Source organism: Anoplopoma fimbria, chromosome 19 (genome assembly GCF_027596085.1).
Source record: "Anoplopoma fimbria isolate UVic2021 breed Golden Eagle Sablefish chromosome 19, Afim_UVic_2022, whole genome shotgun sequence".
Classification (NCBI taxonomy): Eukaryota; Metazoa; Chordata; class Actinopteri; order Perciformes; family Anoplopomatidae; genus Anoplopoma; species Anoplopoma fimbria.
The window spans coordinates 22152948-22180657 of NC_072467.1; the positions used below are offsets into that span (position 1 = coordinate 22152948).

At 37.1% G+C, this 27710-nt stretch overlaps 3 protein-coding genes across 3 annotated transcripts; all 3 read right to left on the reverse strand.

Annotated features, from left to right (window-relative positions):
• Positions 1-390: 390 nt before the first annotated feature.
• On the reverse strand, positions 391-6320 carry LOC129107997 (uncharacterized). The gene is made up of 7 exons (XM_054619619.1): positions 6270-6320; positions 6095-6176; positions 5466-6008; positions 4848-4978; positions 3207-3314; positions 1476-1559; positions 391-530 (listed from the first exon to the last, which is right to left on the reverse strand). Exons 1-7 carry the CDS (start codon positions 6318-6320, stop codon positions 465-467), a joined length of 1065 nt encoding a protein of 354 aa, XP_054475594.1. The 3' UTR covers positions 391-464.
• A 2695-nt stretch (positions 6321-9015) lies between these two features.
• Positions 9016-10560, reverse strand: LOC129108613 (dispanin subfamily A member 2b-like). Its single transcript, XM_054620484.1, has 2 exons — positions 10275-10560; positions 9016-9696 (listed from the first exon to the last, which is right to left on the reverse strand). Exons 1-2 carry the CDS (start codon positions 10485-10487, stop codon positions 9490-9492), a joined length of 420 nt encoding a protein of 139 aa, XP_054476459.1. The 5' UTR covers positions 10488-10560; the 3' UTR covers positions 9016-9489.
• Positions 10561-12888: 2328 nt separating this feature from the next.
• cat (catalase) lies at positions 12889-25986 on the reverse strand. The gene is made up of 13 exons (XM_054619328.1): positions 25822-25986; positions 24548-24719; positions 23669-23779; positions 22802-22932; positions 22463-22567; positions 22126-22251; positions 21831-22022; positions 21104-21256; positions 19922-20060; positions 19320-19450; positions 17690-17797; positions 15970-16053; positions 12889-14415 (listed from the first exon to the last, which is right to left on the reverse strand). Exons 1-13 carry the CDS (start codon positions 25885-25887, stop codon positions 14350-14352), a joined length of 1584 nt encoding a protein of 527 aa, XP_054475303.1. The 5' UTR covers positions 25888-25986; the 3' UTR covers positions 12889-14349.
• Between the last annotated feature and the right edge of the window lie 1724 nt (positions 25987-27710).

Below are 27710 nucleotides of genomic sequence, written 5' to 3' on the forward strand. Positions count from 1 at the left end.
CAAACAATTATCACTTATAGAACCCAACAGCAGGGGTTAATTGATTTAATGCAACCAAACAAAACTGCAAATAAAATAAAAATGATTTGTTAGTTTCAAGGCCTTTATGTGCTAAAAGTAGAGCGCTAAAAAAAACGAGTGGCCATGATCTTTGAAATTGCAAAAACAAAACCCGGTAATTCAATCAAGACAAATTAACCTCACATGGTTTAATTCGAGATTAAAAGCCTCCCTAGTATTGCTAGCTTTGAGAATTTGAAAGAAAATCAATTGTTTGGATTGGCTGAATAAAAAAATGAACTAACCCACACCCTGACACTACAAGGCTAGTATTTCAGTCTCGTCACCGACGGTAGTTTGAAAGTTAATTCCAATCTTGTCACTGGTAGTAGCAGTTGGTAATCACGAAAGTGCATTTGCTATAAGATAAATGGAAGTGGCGCCCCTGGTGGACATTTAAGTCATCACATCTTGGAGGATGCAGCCATAGCTGAGACTCCTGGACGGCTGTACACATGCACAGCTGTGTTCTGAAAAAGACAAAGTAGAAAGAAGAGAGATAAAAAATGGCTGAAGATTTTTTTTAATTTGCAGGATATTAAACAATTAACTGGTGACATTTCTAAATAAATAATAGTTTTAAAAAAAGCAATGAGTCTCTCATGGAATTACATCACAAACTCATCTCACCATGAAGCATATAGTATCCCAGATCTACTTTTTTATGTGAAATCCCCCAGTGATAAATGTAGTCTCATGTTATCTATTTCAAATGGCACCATTTCAAAATTCACAGTGGTGGCACTTAACCAGTGTTTAGGCTTAGTGTTTAAAGGGTCAGTTGGTCAAAGTGAAAATGACACTTTTCTTTAATAGTACGGATCACATATCTGGAATGTATTTTAATTTGGAATAAAATTTTGAAACCTATATTTAAATTTATTGAACCTGTATTTGAGCTTAACGTTAACCTGTTCACAATGACAATGCTGACTTGCTTATATATAGCAGGTAATGTAGACCATTTTTCTAACCCCAGAATAGCATGTAAGCATGCTAACATTTTAGCACTACAGGCAAAGTACAGCCAAGGCTAATGGTAAAGTCATTTGACTATTTGGTCAAGAAGCACGAGACACATTGGAATTTCGACCTGCTTATGGTGCTAGATGAAAAGTATGAGAATCATCAATGTCATCATGGTTTACAAACGCATCCATTGGAGAACCTTAAATGACCAAATGTAGTGGCAATCCATGCAGGACAATCAGAAATGTCACAGTCACGATGACACTGGAGAAAATGTCAGGCAATAACTTAAGTCATTAGGATTCATAATCTGAGGAGCATTAATGTCTGTACCAAGTGTTATGGCAACTTCGATTCAAAGTGATGGATGGACAGACCACAATGGCATACCTGGCAGATGGACTATTAATTAACACTGTATAAGACCTTAAAGGGAATTTATTTACCTTCTTGGCCTCCGCATTGTACTTGTTGAGAAGGGTCTGAACCTGGTTTCCATAGTCGGGATGGACAGCCTTCAAGTTCTCAAGCTGTAGGAAGAACCAGACAATCAGATGTAAAGGTCCTGAAAACATATTTTCTAATAAAAAGTCTGTATCTGTTTTTTCCTCTGAGGTCTTTTTGTTGGTTTGATGTGGGCAGAGTTTTTTTTAGAAAAAGGTGACGTCATGTATTTGGGTGCACCTATTAGGATTTAGCAACATTTCAATAAGAATCTGATGGCCCTTGGTGGGTTGTTTGGATTGTTTGGGTTTGATCTGATTGACAGTGACCAGACAAAGCACTTAATTATTGTTGTAAAGTGAGTGTTAAATTATTGAAAATGTATATCTAATATTACTTATTAGCTGATGATGCATTTTTAGGTGTAATTGCTGTAGAGAAATACTTAAGAATAGAAGGCATGTTTTTCGGGGCTTTAAAAAGTTTCTCAACATCCAATTATAGTTTCTATTAGTTTCAGACACAATTTCTTAAATTTGGTAGATTCTTTTTTGCAAAGTGAAATCCTGTAACATAACCACAGTGCAAAACAAAGCACAAACCTTTAACTGAAAGCTTTACCCACTTCCGCACAAACCTCAGAGGTTTGTGTTGCTGGTGAGGGAGGAAAATAAAACTAAATGTCTAATTGGAAGATTACAAAGTCTGTAAATGTTATTTAAACATCTCTGGTAGTTCTCTGTATTATACTATGGTGGACGAGCACAATAAATACTAACCCAATAAGTTTGGACAGGGTTTGGTTACTGTGCTTCTGTGGTGGCATATTAATTAAGAATGTTTTTTATTTTATTTCTCTATCATAATTATGCAGATGATACTTAAATGTTAAACATCACTTTACCCTGACATCACCCATCCACTGAATCACCCAAACTGATTCAGTGCATTGACCTGATTAATAACTATATGCATGTCCCAAAACTATCTCCAACCCAAGAGACAACATTTAAATGTTGTTACATGGCAATCACTACATGGCCTATAGGCCAAAATTAAGTCTTAGCCTGCTTGTATAATATAAACAGCCAGACCTCTTAGAACAGTGGATAGTTTTCTTTACAGAGATTAAAAATCTGTGACGATTCAGTAAGCAACAATGGACCACACGTGTGGGAAAGTTAACAGATGTGGTCCAACACAGCCTTGAAAGCAGGCTTAAAACCTTATCATTTTCTGCTGCCTTACAATGTGTTTATTTTTTACATCAGGATTATTTCTTCATTTGTATACATGCTCTTTTATTCAATCTTTTAAAGTTTGATTCCCCTGAAGTTGTAATGTTTTTAAAGCTCTTTTACAATTTGAAAAAGAAAAAAACATCTACCTTGCCTAACCCCCACATAACCACATGTTTCCTGAGCACAGGCTCACTGGTCCACTTTTTGAAAGAAAAGGAACATCCTGTGGTTTTATAGGAAGCTTTTCCGCATATGAGTAATTGTTTCCCCAACCCAACCATCATTCTTTTAAAATGTACTTGTATCTATTGTACAATGAAGATGTAAAAGTATATGTCAGCTGGTTTAATTAGTGGATATCCTATTCTAAGACAACTCTTCACATGGTCATTCAATCACACAACTTCTATTAGATATATAAGATGACAACATCATGAAAGACAGTATGTGACAAAGACTGTGTGGATATAATAAAAGGTGATTTGGACTCACCATGCGTTTTTGGATGAAGAGCTGGGCTCCCTTCAGGGCCCCTGCCATGTTCTGGCAAAGTCTCTGGCGCTCCTCTTCGTTGAGGACCTGCGTGTAGAAGGTGCGAACCTGCAATAAAGCCCACAAAAAGAGTTGAAGACCTGATCAAAGTGGATAAACTCAAAATAAAATTCATGGATGAATTGCATATGGTATCCAGTTAAAAACAAACATTAAGTAATCTGTGACCCCATTTCAACACACCAGTGGGTTCCCTGCCAATGTTGCAGCAGAAATCTAACTTAGTGCGCCTTTACCAAAACATGGAGGATAAATGATCTTGTTTGCATGACTGTATTTTAATTGTGCATTATTAGTAGTTGATAATCAATTGATATGACATTTATGTCAGTATGTTAAATCAGCATTTACAAATTTAAATTTCCACTTGGGGCATCGGAACAACCTGTACACACAACATTGAAATATAATCACCATAATGACCTAATGACATAATTAACAAACAGCAGCTTTTTTACATTGTATGCAATAACTGAGCATCATAAGAACTCATTTGGAGATTTCTGATCAACTCCCCCTGTTATTTCTGTTCACGTCTCTGCTTCTTGAGGGAAATATCTATCTCTTAATCTGCTAAACGCTCCACTACAGTTGGTCACCAACTTTGCCTGTCTGCGGTTTGTGGCTGGGCACAAAGTGTACAGTGGGTTTCTGCAAAGCTGAGGGGAGCTGCAGAGTTGGGTGATGATTAGCAGTAGGATTGGCACTATGAATGACATGTAAGAAGTTGTTTGTTGTCATTAGAGGAGCTTTAAAATAATATGAAAACAAAGACGCACCTCACTTTCATGAAAAAAGAATAATGAATCCATGACACGCAAGCTTCATGTTGGCTTCTGATAATTCAAAGAATTAAATAACAGGTTTGAGGACAAATTACACTTAATTATGTTGAAAATAGTTGTCATTTTTGTGTTAACATTAATTGCAAAATATAATAAAAAGTACAATTAACTGCTTCTCTTAACTAGCTTCTCTTAACATTTGAGGGTTTCATAAGAGTTATTGCTTTATCAGCCATTACTAATCATCCAAACACCTGCATAATATTCATCAATCCTCTAACAACTATGTGAATAGCAGTCTTATTAAACACATTATACCAGTAACATTACTTTCACATGAATTACAAAAAGAATAATGGTCGCAATACTCTTTGGTGCACAACAATGGGGAACAATTTTTTACAATGCAGTAAGTACGTCCGTGTCATCGTCAGTTAAATAAATGATGTCTGATAATTTTATGAAGTACATGCATATTGAAAATAAACAAATATGTTTATTTACTCATTGCATTTCTATTCATAGTCTTATTTACAGCATGCTACGAATGAAGATTCTGAAAACTCTTATTCAGTGTTGTATACTGAGCAAATCCGTTGGCAGTTGGCATGTGGAAAGAGCGATTTATTATGAGATAATATAGTTTTGAATCAAGTGTTTGCTTTGGAAAGATATGTATGATATTTTGTGTTTTGTGTATTTACATTTTTGGGGTTTGTGTGTGTAGAGGTTAGAAAAAGAGAGCCCTAGTTTTAGAAATTGTGTTTAGTAATAGAAAAAAAAAACCTATCTTTACCTGTGTGAAATTATCATCATCTGCACTGTTGTAACGCGCCACATCTGGAGACACCTTGAACTTGGACTCCACAAACTGAGGCTGCTGCTCTGGGGCACTGAAGCTGTTGGGATAGTAGTTTGGAGCTCCACCTAGAGGCCAAACACAAATGCTGAAAAGAATGCTGTTAAGAGTTGAATTCTACAAATACTGAAGTAACTGAGAAAGGGAAAGTAAAAAAAAAACTGTTACTTATAGTAAGTAAATCTGATCAGTGAATACAACAATTTAGCTGTTTAAAAGCACGTTAGATGACTGTGGTGGTTAGTCATCTCATATAGGAGAAGATGGTTGAATAAAAAATAAAAATGATTATTTTCAGGTTAAAATGCTATTATAAGGACGCACAACAACTGTAAAATGAAAATACAGACATGGACAAATGGGGATATCAGAACGGAGCTGCAAAGATATCCATCAATAGGACTGTATCAATGGTGGAAAAAATGTGAATGAACTGCTGAGCCAGACAAGTCACATCTCCTGTTTAAACAGTTAAGCATTTTAACTACGTCCTTGTAACAGTGTGCCAAAAGAAACACATACGCGAGCACAGAAACAAACCGGACTATGACTTACCTTGGTTGTCAAACATGCACATCGGTCCATCACGCTGGTAGTTGGTCACACGGGTCCTGAAGGGGCAGTTCACGGGGATCTGCATCTGGGGGATCTTCCTGTTCCTTGCTTCCTGTTCCTTGCTTCCTGTTCCTTGCTTCCTGTTCCTTGCTTCCTGTTCCCACTGGGCCGCAGCGTTCCTCGCTCCCTGTTCCTCGCTCCCTGTTCCTCGCTCCCTGTTCCTCGCTTCCTGTTCCCGCTGGGCCGCAGCGTTCCTCGCTTCCTGTTCCTCGCTCCCTGTTCCTCGCTTCCTGTTCCTCGCTTCCTGTTCCTCGCTCCCTGTTCCTCGCTTCCTGTTCCTCGCTTCCTGTTCCCACTGGGCCGCAGCGTTCCTCGCTCCCTGTTCCTCGCTCCCTGTTCCTCGCTTCCTGTTCCTCGCTTCCTGTTCCCGCTGGGCCGCAGCGTTCCTCGCTTCCTGTTCCTTGCTTCCTGTTCCTTGCTTCCTGTTCCTCGCTTCCTGTTCCTCGCTTCCTGTTCCCGCTGGGCCGCAGCGTTCCTCGCTTCCTGTTCACGCTGGGCCGCAGCTTTCCCTTGCTCGAGAGCCCCGTGTCGCCAGAGCCCCAGAGAGGATCCGTCCGCCTGGTCGTCACCGTGGCCGACCTCCAGAGAAGCCCCGTCCGCCTGGTCGTCCTCCTGTTCGCCCCACAGACGGGTTCTGCCTATCCGCCTTGCCTCAGATTAAGTATAGAAATTAAGTATAGATATCATTTTTTTAGGTACAAGGACCACCAGAGTGGTGCTCGTTATATAGGAGCGTTAGATTACCTCAGTGATGTCATCGGGTAGCCTGGCCAATGGAGTGGACCCAGTGTCCATGGCTCCCACTGCAAGGCCGCCTCAAAGACTGGTGGCAAAGGATGTGGGTCCTCAAGGCCCCTAGGTAAGCGGAGAGCAGCCTCGGCCCCGGGACCACAGCTGGGACTCCAGCAGGAACAGAGGCCCTGACGCTTAAGCCCCGGTAGAGCCTGACTGTAGGAGCAGGTCTGGAACTCTAGCACAGACCAGGACCGTACTCGTACACATTACCTCCTGTCAGCACCATTCTCTAAAAGATCACATTCTTTTTGCAAATTTTGTGTTAAACAACTAGTCATAACTCGGATATGAGTAATATTAACAATTAACAATAAATGATGACATTTTATTTGAAAACTGAAACAGCTTCTTTACCACAAAATGGCCTGTTCTGATGACGTATGTATGTTCATAAATGGTATGTAATAGTATTTAAGAAATTTACTTCTCAAACTAAATACATGTGTGAGTGTTTTGGGGCGGCTGTGGCGTAGTGGAGAGCAAGGTAGTTCTCCAATCAGAAGGTCGGTGGTTCGATACCCGGCTTCAGCAGTCGATGTGTCCTTGGGCAAGACACTTAACCCCAAGTTGCTCCCGAAGGCTTGCCATCGGTGTGGACTGGATGTTGCATGAATGTTAGTTAGAGTCTGATGGTGGCACCTTGCATGGTAGCCTGTCATCAGTGTGTGAATGTGTGAATGTGTGAATGATATGTAATATACTACTGATTGTAAGTTGCTTTGGATAAAAGCATCTGCTAAATGACTGTAATGTAATGTAATTTTGCAGTTGTTCTTGCATGTGATAAAGAAAAGTGTCTTTATATGTAGATTGATGTCAATAAACCTCTCTCAAATATATATATATATATATATATATATATATATATATATATATATATATATATGTATATGTATATGTATATATAAAAAAAAACGAACACACACATATATATATAAATATATGTATATATACATATATATATATACGTATACATACATACATATATATGTATATATGTATGTATATATACGTATATATATATATATATATATATATACATATATATATGTATATATATGTGTGTGTGTGTTCACTTTTTTTGAGATTTACTTTGTTGAAGAAACTCCAGATATTGTAGATTGACTGAAGCCCACCTGTTAATAACTTCATTCAGCCACAAGAGGGCAGAAACTCTTGTAAGTGACCATCGAGTCTGATGTTTAATGAGTTGAGAGTGAGATACAATACATATCACTTGTCTTGTATTTAGATTCTTTCCTACAAAAAAATAAAGATTTTAGTTGAAATAGATCATGAAAATTAAAACAAAAGCTATATCTAATAACACATGTGTTGTTATTATTATATCACACCATTTATATTTGTATTACAGTTATAGCACCATTATTCCGTCAGCTTAAATGTAACCCTGTAACTAGGTGCAGTTTTGGGGAAAATTTTACATTTTTAATAGGTTCATTAACAAACAATTGAATTTCATTTTTCTGTAAAAAAAATAAATAAAACTCACAAAAATGTTTGTGCGTGCTACAGTTATGAGAAATTAATAGAATTGTCAGGTCATTCTTTTTAAAATATCAAAAATTGGAATTGGCTTAGAAAGTTGCAATCAGTGCATCTCTAGTAAAAAAAAACTGCAGTGTGTTCTGGTTTACTGTCTCAACTAAAACTACTGCTGAATAAAGATGGTTGTAGTTTTCTTTTAATTGATTTAAAATAGTTTTCCCCGGTTAGAAAATATATTAAAATTTGAAATTGTGAATGTAAATAATCAAGTTAAATACAAGCACCTCCAAACTGTTCTTGATGCTTAAGTTAATGTACTTTCCACCACTGTTGAATAAAAAAGATCTGCTGCTATCTTTGATCTGTTGTGTGCAGCATCTCTTCACCTTTCAGCAATGTGGGAAACAGCTGAAGTTTTCAACAGGAAGTATCACATCATGGCTGAGCACAGCCATCTGGTAGGACTCATCAGCTGTAACCCCTTTTGTGTCTATCTTCTTCCATTTTTAAACTTTCCACAAAGAATAATTTCCTCCAATGCAGTTAGCAGCTGTTTGATGAAGTTTTCATTAAAGTAGAGGTTTTTCTTTGCATCTTACGTAATATTTGTCTCATTCAAGAATACAGTAGTCACTATACCAGAAGTGGACACTGACAATCGCTTATGGTCTTTGACTCCAGCTGCTTCTTTTTTTTTGTTTTCAGTGGCACCAGAAAAAGTCAAGTACCTGTATGATGGTGCCATCAAAGACAAAGAGCACAAAATCCTGAAGCAACTGGGCAAAAATGTAAAATAATCTATGAGGTGATTTGACAAATAATACTGCTTCACTGTAAAACATTTACAACTTTTACCATTAAAACCTTTCACTGTAAATGTTTACCTGTTGAAAACTTTTCCACTGATAATCTTTGACCTTTGACCCTTTTTAAGTTTCAAAACACATTTGGCTGTAAATAATTTATCCTTTTTAAAACATTTCCTTTTTTTAACCTTTTTGTCAAACAATTATGATGTTTGGTCAATAAAGTCTGAGGCCACAAAATAACGCATTATGAAATACGCAAATATCCAGCATTCATTGCAATAAATAACGGAGGATGATAAGCAGTTTACAACCTAAAGAAATGAAGCACACTTTTACACAAGAAAATGTAAAATTTTTCAAAATGTTATTTTATTGGTACAGTGGTGATAAACATTTTTTATTTCTGTAGATCTTGTTCAAAGATGTCAACTATATACACACCGTTTCATGTCATTTCTGTCACCATCATTTGTCGAAATAAGGGAAAATCATGCCGGTATGTATGCAACCACAATCTGTTTATTTACCTGAAAAATCTCACAAGCACATTTCAGAGTGTTGTAAAACAGACATCTTTATTTACAGATGAAAAAGTTCTCTTTTTAGAACCATTGCTAAGACAAATGCTTTGCCGACAGAAAATCAGAATCTAATAACATAGGCTGGCATCAATATGTGCTTCAAATTCTCATCAAAGAAACGTGGGTGAGTTTAAGACTTTTGTAACACAGATAGAAAAAAATCTGTTTTGCTTGAAGATATAAGTGAAAAGGGTATAAAAGGTTAGAAATTGTGCCGTAAGTGTAAAGCAAAGAACCACAAGCATCAGTAAGCCACAACAGCAGGCAACTTTAATATCTGAAATTGTTTTCTGTATATCGGGAATTTGTATGGTAATTGATCGCCTGATTAACTGATACGGTTATGGTGGTGACTGTGATGATTACAATGAGGACAATGGTGCAACACAGGACTGTGGCCCAGATGTTGAGGCAGCGGGCAGTGGAGCCGTAGTGTCGGGCACCATTCATATCTCCAGCCACCTTCCGGTCTCTGGACTGGAAGGAACAAAGCACATCGTTTCGTTTTTAGAAATGGATTCATACTTATGCTTCACCTCAAGGGATCGTGAACTGCCGACAGTGACCCAAAGCAAAGTCTCATAACATTTGCTGTATTTTCAATCTGCAAATGAGATGGTTTCTCCCATTTCCCTTATATAGATTTCATTGCATAATTATTTTATATCTTATTCTTCGTATTTAAGTATGTCCAGCACATTTGTAAATCATTTAAAGTCTTGTCTTTGCTCTTTTATCTCATTTTCTTTATCTTCTTTTATTTTTATTTTTTTCTTAATTACTTATTTGTAATTAATTGTTTCACTATTTGAGGCATTTTCAAGCCTAGAAAACTTAAAATCCTAGAGATGAACATTCTTTGTCCCTTAACTGCACTTGCTCTGGATGATTCTTGTCATGATCTTAGTGATGCCTGTGCCTTGTCTGCATGAATATCGTAAAACCTTTATTTTCCACTAACTCTTTCTGCTTGAGATTGAAATTGAAAAACTATTCTTCTTTTTCAATATTCTTTGATAGGCAATAGTAGAAAATTCTCCATGAATAAAAGTCACCTTGATAGAGAAGATGAGAGCCGCCAGTCCGAGGCAGCAGGGGTTCAAATACATAAAGCAGCATAGTGACCAGATGATGTGGTCCTTGGGGGGCTCCGAGGTGATGTCCACAGTGGTGTACTGAACTACTGAAGATCCTCCAGGCTGTCCAGGGAACCCATCATTCCTCCCCTGCAATGGAACACTCTCGATCGGGTAACCGGCAGGATTCATCGCTGTCAACTCAACTGCAGTCCGGAGTGCTTATAGTTGCAGGAAGGTGTGCAAGAACTCAACTCACTGTCGCCTCAAATGTCACTCTAAGTATAGGTAACCCTTTTTGTCTCCAATGAGGAAATAGCATACGCAACACACAAGGGGTTGGCTGTGGCTATGGCAAAGACGATACAATACAAGCCTCTTGCTGTTTAAAGAAAATGTCTCAAAGAGTTTGCAGATTCAATTAAAAATGCCGTACATTCTGTTCATTAATTATTTGAAGTGTTTTTTAACTGTCACATAAAAAAACAGGTAGATAAAGAGTACTATACTATAACTTTTGATGATTTTTTATGTGTTTTCTATTGTTTTTACTACTATTTTGTATAATTATTTTTACCATACTATGACCTTTTTTTATGACATTCTATACTATGACTTTTCATAGCGTCTTATGACATACTATACTATGACTTTATTATGATTATGTCCCACAGTGAAAATGTAACACTTTATTTATATACCGGGTCTGAACCTGGTTTCCATAGTCGGGATGGACAGCCTTCAGGTTCTCAAGCTGTATGAAGAACCAGACAATCAGATGTAAAGGTCCTGAAAACATATTTTCTAATGAAAAGTCTGTATCTGTTTTTTCCTCTGAGGTCTTTTTGTTGGTTTGATGTGGGCAGAGTTTTTTTAGAAAAAGGTGACGTCATGTATTTGGGTGCACCTATTAGGATTTAGCAACATTTCAATAAGAATATGATGGCCCTTGGTGGATTGTTTGGGTTTGATCTGATTGACAGTGACCAGACAAAGCACTTAATTATTGTTGTAAAGTGAGTGTTAAATTATTGAAAATGTATATCTAATATTACTTATTAGCTGATGATGCATTTTTAGGTGTAATTGCTGTAGAGAAATACTTAAGAATAGAAGGCATGTTTTTCGGGGCTTTAAAAAGTTTCTCAACAACCAATTATAGTTTCTCTTAGTTTCACACAGTTTCTTTGCAAAGTGAAATCCTGTTACATAACCACAGTGCAAAACAAAGCACAAACCTTTAACTGAAAGCTTTACCCACTTCCGCACAAACCTCAGAGGTTTGTGTTGCTGGTGAGGGAGGAAAATAAAACTAAATGTCTAATTGGAAGATTACAAAGTCTGTAAATGTTATTTAAACATCTCTGGTAGTTCTCTGTATTATACTATGGTGGACGAGCACAATAAATACTAACCCAATAAGTTTGGACAGGGTTTGGTTACTGTGCTGGAATGTTTTTTTTTAATTTCTCTATCATAATTATGCAGATGATACTTAAATGTTAAACATCACTTTACCCTGACATCACCCATCCACTGAATCACCCAATCACCCACTGTATACATGCTCTTTTATTCAATCTTTTAAACTTTTGATTCCCCTAAAGTTGGAATGTTTTTAAAGCTCTTTTACAATTTGAAAAAGAAAAAACATCTACCTTGCCTAACCCCCACATAACCACATGTTTCCTGAGCACAGGAACACTTTTATGACATGCTATACTGTGACTTTCTTTTTAAATGCTATACTGACTTTTTTCCTTTTTTTAATGTGCTATACAATTACCTTTTTTTCACCTTTTTGACATACTATACTATGACTTCTTTAATCACTTTTTCGACATGCTTTACTATGACTTATTCTCCTCTTTTAAACAAACTATACTATGACTTTTTTCCTAAAAATAAAACCGTAACCCTTTTTTTTTTGGATGATGTTCAGTCAGTTGCAAAAATACAGACAAAAAAAATACACAAAAAGAGCATTATGTCAGAGGTAAAAACCTTTTGAAGTCGCATTGTTAAGTTACTCCCAATTTAAATTCTGAAAGTTTGATTGGTATCCGATGTCACACAATTTATTTCCTTTTAGTATAAAATGGTGCTGATACGCATGTATGTTAACTGCTAAAACAGTATATTACCAAGTGTAGATACTTTTTAGAACTTGTATGTAGTATGGATTTGGACCAAAGCCTTGGTCATCTTATGTAAAGCGATTATGTAGAGTTAGATTCATCTTGATCAAAAGAGCCTCAAAAAAAGATAAACCAAAACAGTAGTCCAGCAGCTGATACCTATTTGCGGACCAGGTAATTGCTGGAAGCTAAATTTAAAAGTTTACAAACCCATAGATGTCCAGAGGTTTACGACTCAACTGGGTAAAGCACCGGAAAGATAAAGCTCCACAGTCTAATCAGGAAACCCACGAATTTCAGATTAAATCGGTTTTGCTGCCATTTGATCAAATAAATGTTTTCAGTCAATCATCTTAATAACATATCAATTTCACTTCCCATACTGTGTCAAACAATCAATGAAGTTGAAACCTGCTAAGCTAAGACAGCCCGAACAAAATAAATTGAGACAAATGAAAGCTGCTGATAAGTTTTGATTACAAGTTAATTAATACAGGCAAAAACACACATCTCATTTGAAAAAGGCAAATAAAAAAACGTGTTACATTCAGATGAAGATCACTTGACTGTTACATGGACAATTCATATTGGACAGTGACACCTTTGATTGTTTGCATCCTGTTGTGGATCTCTGTAGTCTGAAAGTGACCAACATGATATCTTAAATCTGAAACTGGGTTTGCAATGATAAGGCTCCTCTACAAACTATGTCAGATTTCGTAATATGACGTTAAACCACAACAGGTGAGATTCTTTAGGCATTTTACATCAGAACATAATTAATAATAATAATAATAATAATAATTAAGCCTTTATTAGTCCCACAATGGGGAAATTCGGTTCTCTGCATTTGACCCATCCCGGAGGAGCAGTGGGCTGCAATGAGGCGCCCGGGGGTTAGGTGTCTCGCTCTAGGACACCTCGGCATGTTGCCTGTAGAGGTCAAGCGGGTCAAGCGCTCTACCTCATGTGCCACAGCCGCCCCACTAACATATAACATATTGGTCAATGTAGATTTACATCTTAAAAAGCAATTCATAACTGATTCTTCTAGTTTAAGGTCAAAATTAAAAGTATTTGGTAGTTTTAGTCCACAAAAAAGGCACTATTGTTTTAGCTGAAATGGAAATAATTCCTCATCTTAAAACTTGCTCTTCATAAATGCATATCTCACAAGATATGCAGATGCCCAAAGGGAAACAGCTAATAGTAAGACTGACAAGGGTTTCCTAATGCAATTTCTAGACTCATTCAAATGAAACATAGCTTTTCATAATTGTTACCTGAAAACTAGCCAAAACTGATCATTGCCGAGAGTGAAAAATGCACTGCTATTAGCAGAGAAATTAGCAACTCCTGCGTAACAAATCAAGGAATTTTACAAATTTGAACCAAGACTGAAGATTGATGTTGACAGAAGACATTTTGAATAGCTGGATTTGTTTTCTTGAAACTTAAGCTAAAGAAAAGAGTTGTATCATCATAACATAGTAGTACACGCAAAACCTGAGGCATTATTGCAAACAATTATCACTTATAGAACCCAACAGCAGGGGTTAATTGATTTAATGCAACCAAACAAAACTGCAAATAAAATAAAAATGATTTGTTAGTTTCAAGGCCTTTATGTGCTAAAAGTAGAGCGCTAAAAAAAACGAGTGGCCATGATCTTTGAAATTGCAAAAACAAAACCCGGTAATTCAATCAAGACAAATTAACCTCACATGGTTTAATTCGAGATTAAAAGCCTCCATAGTATTGCTAGCTTTGAGAATTTGAAAGAAAATCAATTGTTTGGATTGGCTGAATAAAAAAATGAACAAACCCACACCCTGACACTACAAGGCTAGTATTTCAGTCTAGTGCATTTGCTATAAGATAAATGGAAGTGGCGCCCCTGGTGGACATTTAAGTCATCACATCTTGGAGGATGCAGCCATAGCTGAGACTCCTGGACGGCTGTACACATGCACAGCTGTGTTCTGAAAAAGACAAAGTAGAAAGAAGAGAGATAAAAAAATTAAAATATTTTTTTTAATTTGCAGGATATTAAACAATTAACTGGTGACATTTCTAAATAAATAATAGTTTAAAAAAAAGCAATGAGTCTCTCATGGAATTACATCACAAACTCATCTCACCATGAAGCATATAGTATCCCAGATCTACTTTTTTATGTGAAATCCCCCAGTGATAAATGTAGTCTCATGTTATCTATTTCAAATGGCACCATTTCAAAATTCACAGTGGTGGCACTTAACCAGTGTTTTAGGCTTAGTGTTTACCCTATTAAAGAAAGTTTACTTTTCTTTAATAGTACGGATCACATATCTGGAATGTATTTTAATTTGGAATAAAATTTTGAAACCTATATTTAAATTTATTGAACCTGTATTTGAGCTTAGCGTTAACCTGTTCACAATGACAATGCTGACTTGCTTATATTTAGCAGGTAATGTAGACCATTTTTCTAACCCCAGAATAGCATGTAAGCATGCTAACATTTGCAGCTTAGCACTACAGGCAAAGTACAGCCAAGGCTAATGGTAAAGTTGTTATTTTGTTGGTATTTTGTTGTATAGTATGTGTATTTATTGTCTGTGTCTGTGTAGTTGTATAGTATGTGTATTTATTGTCTGTGTAGTTGTATAGTATGTGTATTTATTGTCTGTGTAGTGTATAGTATTTATTTATTGTCTGTGTAGTTGTATAGTATGTGTATTTATTGTCTGTGTAGTTGTATAGTATGTGTATTTATTGTCTGTGTAGTTGTATAGTATGTGTATTTATTGTCTGTGTCTGTGTAGTTGTATAGTATGTGTATTTATTGTCTGTGTCTGTGTAGTTGTATAGTATGTGTATTTATTGTCTGTGTCTGTGTAGTTGTATAGTATGTGTATTTATTGTCTGTGTAGTTGTATAGTATGTGTATTTATTGTCTGTGTTGTAGTTGTATATATGTGTATTTATTGTCTGTGTCTGTGTAGTTGTATAGTATGTGTATTTATTGTCTGTGTCTGTGTAGTTGTATAGTATGTGTATTTATTGTCTGTGTAGTTGTATAGTATGTGTATTTATTGTCTGTGTCTGTGTAGTTGAGCTGCTGCAACACTTGAATTTCCCCCATGGGGATCAATAAAGGAATATAATAATAATAATAAGTCATTTGACTATTTGGTCAAGAAGCACATTGGAATTTCGACCTGCTTATGGTGCTAGATGAAAAGTATGAGAATCATCAATGTCATCATGGTTTACAAACGCATCCATTGGAGAACCTTAAATGACCAAATGTAGTGGCAATCCATGCAGGACAATTACCTCAAAATCAGAAATGTCACAGTCACGATGACACTGGAGAAAATGTCAGGCAATAACTTAAGTCATTAGGATTCATAATCTGAGGAGCATTAATGTCTGTACCAAGTGTTATGGCAACTTCGATTCAAAGTGATGGATGGACAGACCACAATGGCATACCTGGCAGATGGACTATTAATTAACACTGTATAAGACCTTAAAGGGAATTTATTTACCTTCTTGGCCTCCGCATTGTACTTGTTGAGAAGGGTCTGAACCTGGTTTCCATAGTCGGGATGGACAGCCTTCAAGTTCTCAAGCTGTAGGAAGAACCAGACAATCAGATGTAAAGGTCCTGAAAACATATTTTCTAATGAAAAGTCTGTATCTGTTTTTTCCTCTGAGGTCTTTTTGTTGGTTTGATGTGGGCAGAGTTTTTTTTAGAAAAAGGTGACGTCATGTATTTGGGTGCACCTATTAGGATTTAGCAACATTTCAATAAGAATCTGATGGCCCTTGGTGGGTTGTTTGGATTGTTTGGGTTTGATCTGATTGACAGTGACCAGACAAAACACTTAATTATTGTTGTAAAATTATTGAAAATGTATATCTAATATTACTTATTAGCTGATGATGCATTTTTAGGTGTAATTGCTGTAGAGAAATACTTAAGAATAGAAGGCATGTTTTTCGGGGCTTTAAAAAGTTTCTCAACATCCAATTATAGTTTCTATTAGTTTCACACACAATTTCTTAAATTTGGTAGATTCTTTTTTGCAAAGTGAAATCCTGTTACATAACCACAGTGCAAAACAAAGCACAAACCTTTAACTGAAAGCTTTACCCACTTCCGCACAAACCTCAGAGGTTTGTGTTGCTGGTGAGGGAGGAAAATAAAACTAAATGTCTAATTGGAAGATTACAAAGTCTGTAAATGTTATTTAAACATCTCTGGTAGTTCTCTGTATTATACTATGGTGGACGAGCACAATAAATACTAACCCAATAAGTTTGGACAGAGTTTGGTTACTGTGCTTCTGTGGTGGCATATTAATTAAGAATGTTTTTTATTTTATTTCTCTATCATAATTATGCAGATGATACTTAAATGTTAAACATCACTTTACCCTGACATCACCCATCCACTGAATCACCCAAACTGATTCAGTGCATTGACCTGATTAATAACTATATGCATGTCCCAAAACTATCTCCAACCCAAAAGAGACAACCTTTAAATGTTGTTACATGGCAATCACTACATGGCCTATAGGCCAAAATTAAGTCTTAGCCTGCTTGTATAATATAAACAGCCAGACCTCTTAGAACAGTGGGTAGTTTTCTTTACAGAGATTAAAAATCTGTGACGATTCAGTAAGTAACAATGGACCACACGTGTGGGAAAGTTAACAGATGTGGTCCAACACAGCCTTGAAAGCAGGCTTAAAACCTTATCATTTTCTGCTGCCTTCCAATGTGTTTATTTTTTACATCAGGATTATTTCTTCATTTGTATACATGCTCTTTTATTCAATCTTTTAAAGTTTTGATTCCCCTGAAGTTGGAATGTTTTTAAAGCTCTTTTACAATTTGAAAAAGAAAAAAACATCTACCTTGCCTAACCCCCACATAACCACGTTTCCTGAGCACAGGAACACTGGTCCACTTTTTGAAAAAAAGGAACATCCTGTTGTTTTATAGGAAGCTTATCTGCATATGAGCAGTTGTTTCCCCAACCCAACCGTCATTCTTTTAAAATTTACTTTTGTCTATTGTACAATGAAGATGTAAAAGTATATGTCAGCTGGTTTAATTAGTGGATATCCTATTCTAAGACAACTCTTCACATGGTCATTCAATCACACAACTTCTATTAGATATATAAGATGACAACATCATGAAAGACAGTATGTGACAAAGACTGTGTGGATATAATAAAAGGTGATTTGGACTCACCATGCGTTTTTGGATGAAGAGCTGGGCTCCCTTCAGGGCCCCTGCCATGTTCTGGCAAAGTCTCTGGCGCTCCTCTTCGTTGAGGACCTGCGTGTAGAAGGTGCGAACCTGCAATAAAGCCCACAAAAAGAGTTGAAGACCTGATCAAAGTGGATAAACTCAAAATAAAATTCATGGATGAATTGCATATGGTATCCAGTTAAAAACAAACATTAAGTAATCTGTGACCCCATTTCAACACACCAGTGGGTTCCCTGCCAATGTGCTCAGTAGCAGCAGAAATCTAACTTAGTGCCCCTTTACCGAAACATGGAGGATAGATGATCTTGTTTGCATGACTGTATTTTAATTGTGCATTATTAGTAGTTGATAATCAATTGATATGACATTTATGTCAGTATGTTAAATCAGCATTTACAAATTTAAATTTCCACTTGGGGCATCGGAACAACCTGTACACACAACATTGAAATATAATCACCATAATGACCTGTAATGACAAACATGTTAACAAACAGCAGCTTTTTTACACTGTATGCAATAACTGAGCATCATAAGAACTCATTTGGAGATTTCTGATCAACTCCCCCTGTTATTTCTGTTCACGTCTCTGCTTCTTGAGGGAAATATCTATCTCTTAATCTGCTAAACGCTCCACTACAGTTGGTCACCAACTTTGCCTGTCTGCGGTTTGTGGCTGGGCACGAAGTGTACAGTGGGTTTCTGCAAAGCTGAGGGGAGCTGCAGAGTTGGGTGATGATTAGCAGTAGGATTGGCACTATGAATGACATGTAAGAAGTTGTTTGTTGTCATCAGAGGAGCTTTAAAATAATGTGAAAACAAAGACGCACCTCACTTTCATGAAAAAAGAATAATGAATCCATGACACGCAAGCTTCATGTTGGCTTCTGATAATTCAAAGAATTAAATAACAGGTTTGAGGACAAATTACACTTAATTATGTTGAAAATAGTTGTCATTTTTGTGTTAACATTAATTGCAAAATATAATAAAAAGTACAATTAACTGCTTCTCTTAACTAGCTTCTCTTAACATTTGAGGGTTTCATAAGAGTTATTGCTTTATCAGCCATTTCTAATCATCCAAACACCTGCAATATATTCATCAATCCTCTAACAACTATGTGAATAGCAGTCTTAATAAACACATTATACCAGTAACATTACTTTCACATGAATTACAAAAAGAATAATGGTCGCAATACTCTTTGGTGCACAACAATGGGGAACAATTTTTTACAATACAGTAAGTACGTCCGTGTCATCGTCAGTTAAATAAATGATGTCTGATAATTTTATGAAGTACAAATATGTTTATTTACTCATTGCATTTCTATTTATAGTCTTATTTACAGCATGCTACGAATGAAGATTCTAAAAACTCTTATTCAGTGTTGTATACTGAGCAAATCCGTTGGCAGTTGGCATGTGGAAAGAGCGATTTATTATGAGATAATATAGTTTTGAATCAAGTGTTTGCTTTGGAAAGATATGTATGATATTTTGTGTATTTACATTTTTGGGGTTTGTGTGTGTAAAGGTTAGAAAAAGAGAGCCCTAGTTTTAGAAATTGTGTTTAGTAATAGAAAAAAAAAAAAACCTATCTTTACCTGTGTGAAATTATCATCATCTGCACTGTTGTAACGCGCCACATCTGGAGACACCTTGAACTTGGACTCCACAAACTGAGGCTGCTGCTCTGGGGCACTGAAGCTGTTGGGATAGTAGTTTGGAGCTCCACCTAGAGGCCAAACACAAATGCTGAAAAGAATGCTGTTAAGAGTTGAATCCTACAAATACTGAAGTAACTGAGAAAGGGAAAGTAAAAAAAATCTGATCAGTGAATACAACAATTTAGCTGTTTAAAAGCACGTTAGATGACTGTGGTGGTTAGTCATCTCATATAGGATAAGATGGTTGAATAAAAAATAGAAATGATTATTTTCAGGTTAAAATGCTATTATAAGGACGCACAACAACTGTAAAATGAAAATACAGACATGGACAAATGGGATATCAGAACGGAGCTGCAAAGATATCCATCAATAGGACTGTATCAATGGTGGAAAAAATGTGAATGAACTGCTGAGCCAGACTAGTCACATCTCCTGTTTAAACAGTTAAGCATTTTAACTACGTCCTTGTAACAGTGTGCCAAAGGAAACACATACGCGAGCACAGAAACAAACACACAAGCCGGACTATGACTTACCTTGGTTGTCAAACATGCACATCGGTCCATCACGCTGGTAGTTGGTCACACGGGTCCTGAAGGGGCAGTTCACGGGGATCTGCAGGTAGTTGGCTCCAAGACGGTGTCGATGTGTGTCTGGGTAGGAGAAGAGACGACCCTAGACAAAGACATGATACACAAGACATAGCGTTGTTAGACTGAAGGTCTCTATACTGTCAAAGAAAGAGTCAACACCATGCATGTTTTGGGCAGTTTATTAATGAACATTTAGTCCAGCTTTAAGTCTGCTGGAAGAGAATACAACTGTTGAGACTTGTGAGTGACCAAATAACAACACTGAGATGCATGAACACGGCCTTTAACAGGACACCATGGTTATTTCAAAATGACAGGGACTGTGAAACATTTTTCTCCATGTTCAGGCACCACTAGTATGTGGTTGAATACTGACAGGATATGTAGCACACAAGTTGTTAAATGGTTTTGTTCCAACAACAAATGAAACAAGGTGCCAATACTTAAACAGGCCCTTTTATGCTATTTTCCGGGTGCATATTTTTATCTCAATTTACAGTTACAACCTGTTTACATGCTTTAATGCTCATAATCCGCCTTGTTTTTCTCATCCTGGCTGTCCTGCAACACCTCTTCTCACCCTCTCTCTGAAATGCTCTGTTGTAGCGCTTGCTCCTCCCTCCAGAAAGCAAAGTCTGCCCTGATTGGTCAGCTAGCCTCTTCCTCCGGAGCTTCAGCTCCATCTCTGTCTTTTGTTGTTTGAGGGCCAAACTAGTCAGAAAGAGTTTTACGTCACTTCCGTAACATTGTGACCTCATAAAGTTACAGAAGTGAAGGAGAGAATTCAATGGAGCCGTTTCAGACAGCTCAGGAGATTCTGACGGGGAGGGTAACTCCTTTTATGCATGGACTTCAGGTTTTACATTCTACGGACCTTTTACATGCAAAACAATATAGATAACACACTAAAGAAGAGGGAAAAAGTGGAAAAGCATAATAGGGCCACTTTAAGAGAAATATTCTCTTGTCACGACATACAAACAGTTTTAGCAGTTGGTGTTTTTATCTAATTTATAGTATGAAAGCAGACTTAGGTATACCAATGTCAGCTTTATTAATTCATTAACTTTTTTCAATTCAATCTGACTGAAATAAACTTCAGGAGAAAATATGTTGTGGTGTTACCTGCAGCATCTTGTCGGGGCTCGCCTCGATGCCTGGTGGCATGTTGCTGGGGTCAAAGGCCAGCTGCTCCACCTCTGCAAAGTAGTTGACTGGGTTCCTGTTGAGGACCATTTTTCCCACAGGGATCAAAGGGAATTCCTTGTGTGACCAAACCTGAATGAGAAAACGTAGTTAGCTGAGAATTACTGTAGCCCACTGCTGGGTGGGCAAAACAACACACACAGGGAAGTTTTTATGCAAGGCCTTTCTTATTTAACATTATCCCATTTCAAATTTTAATAGTTTTTTTAAATTAATATTTATAACTTGCAGCTGATGTTGGCTGTTCGGGTTTTTGTCGACAAATACATTTTTAGTCAATTCATTATTTTCTATTTATTGGTGGATAAGGGTTATTACTTGTGTCACCACAGTAATATTCTCAAAATATGCTGTTGTGTTAATACTTCAAATAATCCTTATTACAATTATTTCTCCCATGACTCACTTTTAAAATAAAGATTTCTTGAGTGGACTGTTATTCAGTTGACCTGATGCAGATTGTAGTAAGAACAGCTAACAATAGTTAACCTACAAACACATCTGTGGTAATGTCAACAGTTTCTCGCAAAGACACATTTTAGGTATCTTACAGGAGACTATAATGTGACTGCATCTGAAGGCTTTCTAACTATTTCATGACTCAACTTTACACTTGAGTTTTTTCTGCTGTGGAGTCATGTGGTACCTTGGTAAGATCGAAGGGGTTGAACTGCCACTTCTCAGCCTGCTCAAAGGTCATGACCTGGATGAAGAAGGTCCAGGATGGGTGGTTGCCATTGGCAATGGCGTTGAACAGGTCTCCAATGGCATAATCTGGGTTGGTGGATGCCAGGCGCTCTGCCTCCTCTACAGTGAGATTCTTTATTCCTTGATCAGTCTACAAAACATGACATATAAACATACTGTAACTAAGCAACGCCAAAATCCCAGCAGGTAGATCTATTAACTTAAATGAGGGTTAAGCCCGGGCTCAAACGGACCTTGAAGTGGAACTTGCAATAAAAACGCTCGCCATCATTATTGACCAGTTTGAAGGTGTGAGAGCCGTAGCCGTTCATGTGACGGAACCCATCGGGCAAACCACGATCGCTGAACAGGAAAGACACCTGCACACGGGATTCGGGACAGAAGACACAAGATAATGACGAGTCCTGCATAGTTTTCTACTGAATGTAAACCATCAATAGATTAGTGAAAGTATAAAAACAACAATGAGGCAAATAATTCTTGAGCAACAGTACGCTGAAACATCTTCCTTTGTGAAACACTCCTCCGTACACTCAACCAGAATCTGTCTTGAACATCAAAATCAGCTACCTGATGCAGACTCTCAGGCCTCAGGCTCCAGAAGTCCCACACCATGTCGGGGTCTTTCATGTGGGTTTGGGGATTGCGCTTCTGGGAGTGGATGAAGGACGGGAACTGAATAGGGGAAAGTGGGCAGGTTACGTTTTACACTTGATCCATGTTAACAAACATGGTGAGAAAAGTAAAAATGTGTATCTGTTCATTTCTTGTGCCTCAGTATGATATACAGGTTTGGTTTACATTTGTGTTTTTTGAACACACTAAACTTTTTCATGACTTGTGAAACTTCCTATAGTTACTTGGGGGTTTGAGTTTTCAGATCCAGTCTTGTAAATAATTGCAAATTACCAGCATGGCGTCCCTGATGAAGAAAATGGGGGTGTTGTTGCCCGTCAGGTCCCAGTTGCCCTCCTCAGAGTAAAACTTGACTGCAAAGCCTCGGGGGTCTCGCACCGTGTCTGCTGATCCTGATTCACCAGCTGAAATAAAATTCAATGAGAGAAAAGATTTGACAGATAAGTAAAGGGAAGAAAATATACCTGATACCACAGACGTGAGAGCCAATTGTTCCTATTTCGAAATAGAGAACGACATTATTAGCCAATTACGCAATGAGTTGATCGCAAAAAAATAATAACTAGCAACAATTCATTTTTCAAACAAAAATGCATAAAAATAATGGGAACAACTTCTATATGTAGCTGCTGCTTTTCTTGTCCTACATGTAAATAAACTGATTATTTTGGACAGTTGGTCCGATAAAACAAGACATTTGAAGACATCTACTTGGAGTATTGGACACTGTTAAGAACTTTTTTATTTATTATAGTATATATAAACACACATACATATCAATGTATACATGATATACATATTTGTGTAATTTAGAAAAATTGATACACATATGTATATTAAAATCTGAGGGCCAAACTATTAAAATATTACTTTTACGGTTCATTTTATGACTAACTTTTAGGACATGATCCTCAGCTCATTTGTGTTTTCTCCCCATTTCTATCTCCATATTTCTAGAAGCTTATTCTATGTATGAACACATAGAATAAACATACATTCGCAGCACAAACCATGTGTGAGGACACCAAGGGGGGGAAAAGATTTTAGGCTTATCCATCCTTATTTTTATATTTCAGGAAAAATCTGTAAACAATGATAAGAACTGAATTATACATAAACACATGACACGGTTATTCTTACCCACAGTGGAGAAGCGGATAGCAATAGGTGTAGTCTTGCCGACATGTTCAAACACCTTTGCCTTGCAGTAGCGGGTGATGTCATGAGTCACCTCAAAGTAGCCAAAAGCCCCTGCATCATGGAGAAAATAAAAAGACAGGTCATTTGTAATCTTAAATATGCCTGGTTCAAAAAATTGTAGTTGACTCAGATTAGTAGAGTGTTATGTCGCCATGCACTAGAAAGAATGCTTCCTCTTGAGAAGGATAACAAACAGAACATGCTCAATATCTGCACAAAGATTTTGACCGTGATGTGAAAAGCTTGCAAAGATTATAATTTGCCTGGATATAATCCAGAAAAAAAGAATGACCCTTATTTGTTTTTTTCCTTCTTTTTTTTGTCAGTTAGTTTTGCAGGTTAATGTATCTTGATTAGTAAAAGTGTCATTTCTTAAATAAGTGTACATGTGTTTGAGCTCTTTCTAATATAATTTATTTTTAGGCAATGTCCTTGTACAGCTGCAGTGTTTTTACACAAATTTTATTTTGTGTATAGAAATAAGGTTTTCTATTCCTCAATGTGAGATATTGAAGAAAGTTTTGTTTTGGTATCATTCTCAAAACTGATACCAAAACAAAACTTGTTTCGGCTTCTATAAATAAAAAAAATCCAATAATATCTCTCTACTAGCGTCACAGAACTTTGACCCTGTATTGAGTTATCAAACTGTGTAATATTATCATATCCTGGTGACTTAAATATTCACTTTTTACTGAAAGAGGAAAGGCAACAATATCTTTTTGCAACGAGTAACAATTAGGAGACAACATTTATTGTATTGCCAACCAGATATAGCAGACACACAGTTGACACAGAAGAGGCTTACGCAATGCTCACCTCCCCCTTTGGCATGCACCACCCTCTCTGGGATGCGTTCCCGGTCAAAGTGGGCCATCTCATCTGTGAAGACCACATCTTGGACAAGCAGGGGGCCCCTCAGTCCGGCAGTCTGCAGGTTCAGCTTATCTCCAACGGGATGGCCGGCCCCTGTGGTCAGTGTGTCTGGCCTCTGTGGCAAACAGAGTTTGCGTTTAAAAAAAAACACACACTAACTTATGCAAGATACGCATCTAAGGCCAACTGTGAAGCGCTTAAAATGAGCTTTTATCATAATCTAACTTTTAAAACATATTGCAAACAAATCATACTATACGATAAGCCAGGGAGCCCAAGGTGACAACTTCCAAAAGGTCTTGTTTTGTGGGAAACAAAAAAAACTATTATTTTGATAAATAATTCAAAATAAGTCATTAATCTTTACATTAAGGAAGCCAGAACTAGCCTATATTTAGCTTGACTTCAGAGTTGTTGTTGATTAATTTCTATCGACCGTCCAATCTCTGAAACCAACTAACTGTTTCATCTCTAATGACAAACATTAAAAAATCCTCTATAGGTAGTGCTGCGACAATAAGTTTGCATAGGAGATGGGTAAACAGAATAAATTGGAAAATTTCAAAAAAGTAACGGCATGGGAGCAAGCAACTGCATGCACATTTTGCAACTCACATGCCACTGGTGATTGCAGTAATGCACTTAAGGATATAAAACTAGGTTGAGCAAATCAATGCGCTGAGAGAACATGAACTAACCAATATGATTATTTTCACAGCTGTAAATCATTTCCAAAGCTGCACTCTGCTTACAGTTGCATTGGTGTTGTGAAAAACATGCAGACTGCAAACTTGCACAGCTGATAAGACAATGCAAGAATGCAATTAACAAATGCACAGACAAATACCAAATCCAAACTTACATGAAGTGGTTAGAGGGACTATGACTACAATAGGGGTTGCTTAAGGTCAGAATAGCTTGCTCTCGTTATATAAACCCACAGGGGTCAAAGTTCAACCACTGGACAATGACATGGTTGCTTAATATCTTTATCTAGACTGAATTGCCCTCCTCAAAGGGCATTAAAGCGTGCTTAACGTTATTTTATTTCTTCATTTTAGTTTGGCATGTGAGGTCAACAAACAAAGGTGTTGGCTGCACTAAAGTAACATTATAAGTCTGCAGAGTCAGGCCTCCAGTGTTTACCCCGAGACGACCTCTCACCCATTTCAGCCCAGCAGAAAACATTCTGCTCTAATGCAGCTTTATATACCGACCTGCAGCGCCCTGCTCTCCTTCCATGCCTTCATTTGATCGGTAGCTTTATCTCTGTTGTCAGCCATCTCTCTGGACGTTTAAGACCACACACACACACACACACACCCTTTGTTAGAAGCTGCAGAAAAATATATCCTAATGTCTGAGCACGTCTTCCTAGACTTTGCTCAACGTGGCTCCGCCCCCTCTCACACAACGTCCATTCTGATTGGCTGGCTCCGTCCCCGTCTCGCACAACGTCCATTCTGATTGGCTGGCCCCGCCCCCTCTCGCCTCCGTCCATTCTGATTGGCTGTAAGGAGGAAGCTGACCTACTTTCAGCTCTACTGCAAAAACGAAAAGCGAAAGCATAAATATATTATACTTTGGCTCAGTTTTTATTAAAGAGTTTCAATGTGCAAAAGTCTGTAATTGGACTGATTAAAAGTTCAGATAAAAAAAACTCTTGCTTCTTTATGGTTATAAGTCACTTCATCTCGTGGGGAAATATATTGTACTCTTTAATCCACTACATTTATTTAATAGCTTTAATTACTAGTTCCTCAGCAGATTTAGATTATGAAATAATAATAATAATAATAATAAAAATGTATTTATCTAGCACATTTCATAAGACTATGTGACTCAAAGTGCTGCACATTTAATAAATAAAATAAAATAAAAAACGTTTATTTTTAACTGATTTCCAATTTTCTTTTTCGAGGAGTTTTGAGGAGCTAGAGAACCCAGCAGTGGAGGATCTAAGTGTTCGTGGAGGAACATAGAGCAACAGGGAGTCTGTGATGTAGGTCGGTCCTAAACCGTTTAGAGCTGCTTTACTGCTGCATATTCCCAAACATTTTTTCTTCTTCAGTTAAACTAGCACAAACCAGTTCACACATAGGCCTAGAGACTTTGCGATCCCTTGGAGTTCCTATATGCCATTTCCAATCTCTACATCTATTGTATCTCTTACTTCTTGTGTACGAGCGATAAGAAAGGCAGGCACGTCCAGTGCCAGGTAGGATATGGGTGGTGGATCAAAATAAATATCTTGCAGGATTAATTTGTTGTGCTATTTGGTGTGCAGATCTATATGTTTTAATCTTACTTCTGGTATTCACTTTAACGCACTTTAACAGGCCCCTTTTCTACATTTTCTTTACTGCCATGGTGTCCAGATTACAGATTACAGCTAATCAGGTCATTCCAACAAGATCAACATGTAGTCAGACTGTTACTGTTGAATTGCTTTTATTTCAAACAGCATTCACACAATACACTGTATTCTTGAGGCACATTCACATCAAGTGCTAAATAACTTCATGCATGGTCAAATGAAGGCTACCGCTTTGTTGAGTCGAATGCAAATGCTGATTGTAAAATGAAAATATTGCTTTATTATTTGGCACAGTAGGAAATAATGTCTATTGTATGACCACAGGTGTGTTATTTTTGGATTGATTTTCAAAGTGAAGAGAGGAATGCAATGAGAACATGACCAGAAATGGAATCTATGTTCTGCTTGGTTAAAACAAAAATCACAGCAGTGCACAAGGCTGATGATGCTTCTAGATTTAGCAGTATTTCACATGATAATTCACATTCAAAGTACAACAAAACGGCACTATTGCACAATGTTGTAGAGAATATCTCGGACAGATAAAAAGCCACCTTGACATTCTGACTTTTAAGACCCCTGTCACATTATCGTCATTTTAATCATAAAAACGTTTAGCAATATTACCATTCAGGCTTCAAGCCGCAAAGTGGCTCTTATTGGTTTTAACCAGGAACAGCATCAGTGCTAACGAGAAGTTTGCAGGTATTTTAATGACGAAAGCTCAAATGAGTGTGACAAAGTGCCTAGTGACAAACAACTATAAATCAGAATATCAAGGTGTTTCCT

Bases quoted from the DNA above. Each gene is read 5' to 3' on its own strand.
- LOC129107997 (XM_054619619.1), bottom strand. From the start codon at position 6,320: ATGGACACTGGGTCCACTCCATTGGCCAGGCTACCCGATGACATCACT. The intron at 1,560-3,206 runs GTGAGTCCAAAT...TTCTTCCTACAG, and splicing joins TCTTCATCCAAAAACGCATG to CTTGAGAACTTGAAGGCTGT. The intron at 531-1,475 runs GTAAATAAATTC...TGTCTTTTTCAG, and splicing joins ACAATGCGGAGGCCAAGAAG to AACACAGCTGTGCATGTGTA.
- LOC129108613 (XM_054620484.1), bottom strand. From the start codon at position 10,487: ATGAATCCTGCCGGTTACCCGATCGAGAGTGTTCCATTGCAGGGGAGG. The intron at 9,697-10,274 runs GTGACTTTTATT...TGTTCCTTCCAG, and splicing joins CTCTCATCTTCTCTATCAAG to TCCAGAGACCGGAAGGTGGC.
- cat (XM_054619328.1), bottom strand. From the start codon at position 25,887: ATGGCTGACAACAGAGATAAAGCTACCGATCAAATGAAGGCATGGAAG. The intron at 22,933-23,668 runs GTAAGAATAACC...ATTTTATTTCAG, and splicing joins TATCCGCTTCTCCACTGTGG to CTGGTGAATCAGGATCAGCA. The intron at 22,023-22,125 runs GTCCGTTTGAGC...CATGTTTTGTAG, and splicing joins ATTGCAAGTTCCACTTCAAG to ACTGATCAAGGAATAAAGAA.